Below are 8,963 nucleotides of genomic sequence, written 5' to 3'. Positions count from 1 at the left end.
GCTGAAGAAACATTTAAGTATATACTAAGTGTTAACATTTATTTTGCATTTATATTTCTGAATGTCTGGTAACATAAAACATAGTGAAGCAAGTTATTGTCAGTGAAAAGAGTCAAACTCTGTAAAATATTTAAAGAGATTTATTCGGAGTGAAATATGAGTCATCATGTCCTGTGACATGGCCCCAGGAGATGCTGAGACATGTGTCCAAGGAGGTCGTGCTACAGCTGGGTTTTATGTTTTAGGGAGGAGACATAATAGGTGGATTCAAGAATTTTCTGATTGGCAGTTGGTTGAAAGAATTTATCTAAAGACCCAGGATCAAAAGAAGGAATGTCTAGGTTAAAATAAGGGGTTGGGGAGACCAAGTTGTTCTTATTATGCAGTTCTTATTATACAAACATCATATATCAGGAAGATATCAAGTGGCTTCCATTATACTGATTGACTCCTGATGGTACAGAAGCAGTCACAGTTAGGGCTGAGAAAATATACAGTTTATTAAATATTGCAAATGGATGGAATATCAGATACCTCATCTCAATATGTAAATATTCTATTCCATCTCAACATCCAATTTAGATTACCTGGATTTCTTCTTTGCTTTTCTGTAATAATTACAACTGGGATCATTATATATTTTATTAGTTTCTTTAGTCTTTAAGATATTTTTTAAATGATGTTCAAATAAACGTCGAGTTATCTCCAACTTTTTCTGAACAACACATTTCCGTTCTTAAGATACAGACTTTTAATTCATATACTCGATGCTACTCAGTGGCGTCTGATCTGTAGTAGGAAGAAGGAAATTGTGTTTCAATGAATAGCATAAAATCATTTAACTCTTACTCATTATTTGTTAGCTTCTTCCTGCTGACATGATATGTAAGGCTCTTTTAGTTCTGTTTGCCACTAGACTCAATACTATTTTCATAACATTGAAATCTAATCGAGATATTTAAGGTCCAAGCAGTGATAACCAAATGGAGCTTGCATACTAGGTGACTCCATCTCGGCCCAGGGTTACACTTTAGAAACATCCATGTCCAATAAAGCTAATTAATTTTTGCTACCCCTCAGGAAAAAAAAACTGTTGATATTCACAATGCATTGCAACGTTTCTCTCACGTGTCTTTCCCCATCCTTTTTCTTCTCTACCTCTTACTGTTCCTCTCTTCAGTGTAATTAGTCACAATCTTCTTACATAGTGCTTGTTATATCCCAAGCACTGTTCTAGGTACTTCACATATATTAACATATTGAATCCTTACAGTAAGCCTATGATTAGGTGCTACTATTAGTGCCATATTACAGATGAGAAAACTGAGACTCAGAGGGCAAAACTTGGCCAAAATCACAGAGCAAATAAGTGGCAGGGTCAGTGTAAGTGCACTCAGCAGCAAGCAGGACGTTACAATGCTTCCCAAAGCCTTTTGTCAACTCATCCTCTTAGCATCTTTCCTTCCTTTGCTTATTGTCTCTTTCTCTGTGTTTCTTGTCGCTAGTCAGTAATTCTTTTCTTCATTGAAATTCTAGCAACCCAATCAGTAACCTCCATTTCTTTTTTAACCCACTACCTCAGGGTGCCTGAGAAAGAGCCAGGAGGTAGTTGGCCAGCCAGAACTCTCCCTTGGGGAAGGTAGGAAAGAGGGGAACAGAGAGGGAGTTGGAGAAGGTTCCGTGGATACCTGTGGATAGTGGCTGCTTTTTTCCCCACTAAAAAAATTTATGTTTTAACCTGTGTGTGGGATCCAAAGAAATATCAAAAGCAAATGATAATAATATCATCATGAATACAGAATGAGATTGAAGCTATACGCTTGGGAGACCAGGTTGCATTAGAACAAGACATATTGTCCTCAAGGCTTTCCCCCATGGCCTCCTGACATTTTTTTCTTCTTAGTGTGATTTCAAATCCATTGTCAGAAGCAACATTATTGGGGATAAAGATGACTTGCTATTGATCATTTGAGGAAAGAATCTGATGGCAAATAAATACATAAAATACAATATAGAGCAGCCACCTAAGTTTAGTACTGTCAAAGTGGAGTTAAAAAAGCTTTGGAGGTCATAGGGTTTTCTGTGCCATAAAAATCTCACATCAAATCAAATCAGATAATGCATACTTAGGCTGCCTTCAAACCCAAAGAAGCTCAAGCTTTTATTTTGATTTTTCTCAAACAACATCTAATCAAATAAATACTCAATAACTTTTGCTTTCCAGTTTTCAAACCATAGCTCTATTATGATCTGGTTATTTTCATAATGGGGGCCAATCATACAGGATGACACCAGTGCTCGGAGAATACTATACATACATCCACTTTGTCTCTAAGTCACACTGATCCATATCAAGCTTCAAGAAGAAAATTTCTAATCAGTTGTCAAATTCTAGTACTCCAGCAGACTTTCATATTCATGACCTTGGGGCATTTGAAGTGCTAAATGGCATATCATGACTTTTTAAATTATAACTCCTGCATATTAAGAGATTTTTTAGATGTTTGCTGCATTTTTGTGAGAGAGATTATTAGAGCGACCCTTGTATATATATAGGAATTAGGACTGAAATAATATCTCAGCTGTCGATATTTGGAAATTTAAGATTAGAGATCAAACAAAATGCAGTTTAATCCTGTATGAAGAAATAGTGTCACAGAAACTTTTAAAAGATATGTGTTATAGCATTGGCCTTACAAACAAGTGTGGGCAGTTCCAGAAACTCCAAGAAAGTTTCTGATCTTTCTTCCATTCCTTGATTTTTGAAATACAAAGAAATCCTAATTCTAATAATATCAAGAGTTGTTTTCTACTCTTTCCTAGTAACAGATTTTAATAGGGGGCAAATGAAGGAAAAGAATAACTGTCGGGGAAAACAAACGAGAATAGACAAGGCCTTAGTGGCATGTGCCCCACTGAAAATGATGAGAACCACCCTCAAGTAAATGAAGTGGTGATTTACTTATTTAAAAGTGGTGGATTTTTTGAGACAGGTGAGGGTAGTCTGCTGACCAAGTACTTGACCAAAACATAAATTAGTGGTGTCTTGAATTTATATTGTGGAATATTTGCTGTCTCAACTCCAGTGTCATGAAATACTGCATTACATTGGACAATTGTATCTATACATTGAAATTCCTTAACCACACATCAAAATTTTAAATAATGACTTTACTGTAACATAAAAATGACATAATTTTTGATTTTACAGGCAAATACTTTTATTCTTATTTTGGAAATAAAAGAAAATAAAACATTAATTGGTAACAATTACTAAGTAGAAGAGATATGTAAACGTCAATGTCTACTATTTATTTTCTTTTTTAAACTTCGAAATACCTGTATTTTCTTCTCACATTTGACTCCAGCATATTCAGTGCGGCAGGAACACACATTCGGAAATATGCATCTGCCTCCATAAAGACATTTTGGGTTGCAAATTGCTGCAATACACAAATTTTTACAATAACTGTCTTTTGACATGAAATGCTTCTGACATATTCTATTCCAGTTGTCTGAGGCTATGTGGTGACTGGACACTAATGCCGTCACAAGAATCTATTAACGAACCATCGATGGATGGATCTAATCTATGCACTCCCATCTTTCAGAAAACATACACACATCAAAAACAAAACACCCAAAGCTCAAACAATACTTTTGGAATTCCATAAAGATATTATTAAAAGAAACAAAAATTTCATTGACTATATATATATATATATATATATATATTTTTTTTTTTTTTGAGACGGAGTTTCGCTCTTGTTGCCCAGGCTGGAGTGCAATGGCGCGATCTTGGCTCACCGCAACCTCCGCCTCCTGGGTTCAGGCAATTCTCCTGCCTCAGCCTCCTGAGTAGCTGGGATTACAGGCATGCGCCACCATGCCCAGCTGATTTTTTGTATTTTTAGTAGAGACGGGGTTTCACCATGTTGACCAGGATGGTCTCGATCTCTTGACCTCGTGATCCACCCGCCTCGGCATCCCAAAGTGCTGGGATTACAGGCGTGAGCCACCACGCCCGGCGACTATATTTTAAAGTATTTGAAATACATCTCTTTTTTTTAGAGGAGCCAAAGTCATTAACAGAAGATAGCATTTATAATTTGCTTTTTAACATTTAGCAAAAATTTAAAAGAGACAACTCAATACTGGCTAGTGTATGGAAAAACTGACAATTTTTACACTACCATTAGAAGTTTAACGTAAAACAACTCTATTGGAAATTTCTGAAAAATACTCATGCTGTCTATATCAGAAATTTTTTCCTTGAAATCTTTTCTAAGGCAATTAAAAATACCTATATCTATCTCAATATCTCGATTTATTTATCATCTACTTGTAGAAAGAAAATGCTTATAATCCTTCATAATAACTTGAAAATAACTAAAATATTAAACATAAGGGGGAGGGTAAAGCAACTTTTGTAATATTTATATTATGGAATTAATATATTGCTTAAAATTTTGTTTTTAAAGGACATAAATGTTTTTAAGCAATATTGAGTGAAAATTAGCATACCATAAAATTATATAATAGTTACTGCTTCAATATCACATACTTGAAGCTTACACATTCAAGAATAATATGTCCTTTAAGATAAATGCAATGTTGACAGTATATGTTTTCATCAGGGCTGCTGTATACAATTGGGCAGGTTGTATAATCAATCCACAAGGGCTCCACAGTGAAGGAAGTAGCATTCACATGATAGATACCATAGATTTGAATATTTATTACAACAATTTTCCAGCAGATGGTAGTAACATATTTTGTTTAAGAAATATCAATATATTTGGACAGTTTTTCAATAGTTGGAAATAAAAACTTGAAGTAGGATGACTTTTTAAATTCACATAAAAATGCTGCAGGGTACAGAAACAGGGTGCACAGCTTCAGGCTGTGCTCAGACAACTTCAATCTGCAACCACTGAAGCATATTTCTTCATTAATGTGTTTTTAACATCTTTTCATCTTTCTCTCTTATGGTCTACATAGAGCTCACTCCAGAACAAGCAGTCCACGTTGAGGTTGCTAACTCTTTTTTTTTCTAGCATTTTATCACATCTAAATTCCAATTAGAATTATCAATTTTTGAGCATACATTTCCTATGCAAATGCCAGCACTTAATAATACTTTGATATGCCTTCCTAGGATAAGAAATATATAAATTACAAGAGCATTTACTAATAAAACAAGGTTTAAGTGTCACAAACATTTCATGCAAAATTTCTGATGCATGGAAACAAGGGTGTGGTTCACAAGACATTGAAATGGAAGGTACATTATTTCTAGTAAGAAAGTATGATCATAATAAAACTGTAATTTCAGTTTACAGTACGCTTGGCCACGAATTTTGAAATTATATAATTATTAACCATTTGGAAGTATTTTGAGGGACTTCCAGTTTTTCCCATTAAGTTAGTCATTGTTAATATTTTAACATGTTATTTCAAGTTTCCACAAAAAATGTCGAAATTGCATACAATTTGATCTTCCTCTACACCTTAAGATTTCATCTATGTAGAAATTTTTGACTAACATGGGATAGAAATATACTAAAACTCTAAAAAAGCAACAGAAATTAATTCTGGAGATGGTAAAATTTAGAGTGAATAATTTTTAATACGTCTCCATATTTTCTAAGGTATCCGTGATAAATATGTATTCATCTTATAATATGAAATAATATTTAAACTTCTGTCTATCAACACCTTCTTTGGTCTACCTGAGCAATTTTATTGGTAATCCACAGACCATAATTTGAAATTATCTCTGTCACACAAACTGTCAATATATTACACTATACTTTCATCTTTTAAATGAATATAAAATTTAGTAAGCTTTATTTCTAAAATCGTTTTTTAAAAAGTATCATCACGCTGGAGTTTTTTACCCCTATGTATTTGTCCTAAAGCTGTACTTTAATTATTATAACAGATTCCAATTCAGAACAATAGTAAGAAACACGTCCTGTGGGCTTACGTATTTGACACTGCACTCCTTCCCAGGAGGAAGGACAATGGCATACGCTGGGAGCAATGCATTCACCACCGTTTTTACATTTCTGCAAGCAGATAGCTGCCAATTGAAATAGAAACAAGTTAAAATTTTTAATGACTAGTCAAATCCTATCCATAACCCTTTTCATCAGAGAAAAGAAAAGACATCGTTAAAAGTCAGTGATTAAAGAAACTTTTTTACCCTAATATTTATCAAGAATATTCTTGAATGTCACTACATATTCTTGGAAATGTGACCTTAACAGTTGTAAAATGTTCCATTGTTTCAATTCATCATGATTTAACTTTTCTCCAATTGTTGGTCGTCTAGGTTGCTTCTCATGTTTTCACTTTGATCAAAACACTCTAGTAGTGACTAATTTAAAATAATTTACAGAAAGGAAAAAAAGAATGAAACATTTGAACGAAGAGCCACCCTCAGGAGCTAACCAGCCTGAGTGGCACTGTCACCTCCTCTTGGAAAGGTTAGACCTGGATAGTTTGAGGTGGGGCCACGAAATCACTAATTTTTTAAAACCTGTCCCTGACCCCTACTTCAGGACTTAAGGACTTGTTACTTATCCTGGCAAGTGCAGTAGAAAAGCTGAAAAATACAATATATCCTCTTTTGCTACCTGAAAGAATGAGTTCGGAAGAGTAGAAACTCACTATTTCAAAAAGACATCTCCTACATTATGCAAAAATTTTAAAAAGACCAAGCAAACAAAAGTGAAAAACAATATTCTCTGTTTTAAATTCTGCTTTATGTTCCCATGAAGGACGAAAGCTTTGGCGTCTTAAGCTTCCTCTTACGTGTGTTGCATTGTTTCCCACTCCAACCAGAAGGACAGGAGCAAGTGTTTGGTCCCACGCATTTTCCTCCATTCATGCACAGAGGATCACAGATGCCTTAAAGTAAAATCATGAAAGATCAGCCCTTACATTCCACAGTTTTGTCTTCGCTTTACCTGTAGTTGACAAATACCTTTAGCAATGTCTTACTTTTTTGGCATCTCCTACCAGTGTATCCTTCACGACAGACACATACATTATTTCTCATGCAGTGGCCACCATTCTTACAGGGAGGGTGACAGAAAGCTGAAAGAACACATGGCAGCAATCTGTGAATATTACACATTCAATTATTACATATGAGACATAAAGCATCATGTGCTTGTTATCAATAAGGCCATAAGGCAGAGAACTGTGCTGTTCAGATAAGAGATCCCTTATTAAATCTGTCCTTTCTAAATCACAAAATGCGATGCTTATACCTATAAGCTGCTATAGGGTTAGCACAGTTTGAATGTATTGGTTAAGTGTTCATAACAAATCGAGTCTTTGGTATTACAATGAATATATTATAAATCTTATGTTTCACTATACAATAAGTAAAGCATGGAATGATCTAGACAAAACCCAGATAATAAGTCAAAACCTAGCTCAAAATAAGAATGTACCAGTTCTTGTGGAAATTAGACAACTCTCAATAATTTTAACATATTTAGAAAACACTCAAATTAGCTTTTGAATACTTACTAAGGTTATGAAGGCAGAGCTTTATATGTGACTTATTCCTGTGAATGCTTGGTAAAAATCCTTTTAACAATAAATCCTTGGCTTTGTTAAGAATATTTGTTAGATAATTTTGAATATATCTTACTGGTAGCTCCTATGTAGATAATTCTGTTTTATGAAATTCAGACGTTAAGCTATATTAATTTTATAGATGGTTATGATTACTTCATGTTTTTCCAGGTATGAAAATTAAATGCAGGCATTTCTTTGAAGTAATACACAGGCAAACCTGTCTAGAAAATTAAAAATTTAATTTATTCCTAAACAATAATTAAATAAATGTTAGCTTGTATTTTAAAAATTAATTTCAAATTAACTGGTATTAATAATAGGACTAGTGGGCGGGGCGCGGTGGCTCATGCCTGTAATCCCAGCACTTTGGAGGCCGAGGCGGGTGGATCACGAGGTCAAGAGATCGAGACCATCCTGGTCAACATGGTGAAACCCCGTCTCTACTAAAAATACAAAAAATCAGCTGGGCATGGTGGCACATGCCTGTAATCCTAGCTACTCAGGAGGCTGAGGCAGGAGAATTGCCTGAACCCAGGAGGCGGAGGTTGTGGTGAGCCAACATCGCGCCATTGCACTCCAGCCTGGGCAACAAGAGCGAAACTCCGTCTCAAAAAAAAAAAAAAAAAAAAATAGGACTAGTGTAGACTGACTCCCAGTTTGCATTAACAGATGCTTTATTTCCAAACATTGTAAGAAAAATTCTGTTTTCAAATTGATTTTTAAATGGAAATAATGTAGAACTTTATGATAGCAAAACAACTGAAAGCTTTTAGCAAGCGGATAGTTTCCAATATTTTAGGCTAAACTTTCTCTGGTTTATGCTTGAGTCTACTGTTATTTCTGTGACATTTTATTGATACTTCTTACTGATGAAGAAATGTTCTTATGTTTTCTGCTCCCTATCTTTCATAAAATTTAAGATTATTATCATTTATTAGAAAAAGTATATATTTTCTACTTCAAAAACTCTACAGGAAATGCCTGTGGTTAGGAATTTAAAACTTAAAAAAGCTCCACAAATTATTTATGATGGGTAATCTTGCTATAATTAATTATCCACAAAAACTTGAGTGTAGAAATAAATATTTATACAAAAAACCCAAACAATTAATACATACAAAGGGCACACAATTTAGCCTTGGCCATGTCTACCCATAATCCCACATTAGGAAAAGGAGGTTTATGAGAAAAATCTATCCTCCACATATATTTATGAGATTCTGTAGGCCTCATACAGCTCTGTCACCAAACCCTAGAGTGAGCTAAGTAACTGGCATTCACTCTCCATGTGAAATCCAAGAGGTAAAGCAAATTTGAGGGTGTATTTCATCATCTCTCCAGCCATACATCCTAAGCCTTGCTTATTA

At 34.6% G+C, this 8,963-nt stretch overlaps 1 protein-coding gene across 2 annotated transcripts in view; it reads right to left on the bottom strand.

The window, feature by feature from the left end:
- Window positions 1–477: 477 nt before the first annotated feature.
- The window catches only part of VWDE (von Willebrand factor D and EGF domains), a 79,111-nt gene continuing 70,625 nt past the window's right edge, over window positions 478–8,963 (bottom strand). For both annotated transcript variants that reach the window (XM_032287077.1, XM_032287078.1), the window contains 5 exons: window positions 7,009–7,104; window positions 6,820–6,915; window positions 5,990–6,085; window positions 3,340–3,443; window positions 478–789 (listed from right to left, as the gene is read on the bottom strand). In XM_032287077.1, the coding sequence (XP_032142968.1) occupies window positions 775–789; window positions 3,340–3,443; window positions 5,990–6,085; window positions 6,820–6,915; window positions 7,009–7,104 (407 nt within the window). In that variant the 3' untranslated portion in view covers window positions 478–774. The remainder of the gene's footprint in view (window positions 790–3,339; window positions 3,444–5,989; window positions 6,086–6,819; window positions 6,916–7,008; window positions 7,105–8,963) is intronic.

Source organism: Sapajus apella, unplaced genomic scaffold, assembly GCF_009761245.1.
Source record: "Sapajus apella isolate SASKATOON/1434 unplaced genomic scaffold, GSC_monkey_1.0 scaffold19, whole genome shotgun sequence".
In the NCBI taxonomy this organism is placed as follows: domain Eukaryota; kingdom Metazoa; phylum Chordata; class Mammalia; order Primates; family Cebidae; genus Sapajus; species Sapajus apella.
The sequence above is the reverse complement of the archived record's forward strand: the minus strand, read 5'-3'. Positions and strand labels throughout refer to the sequence as shown.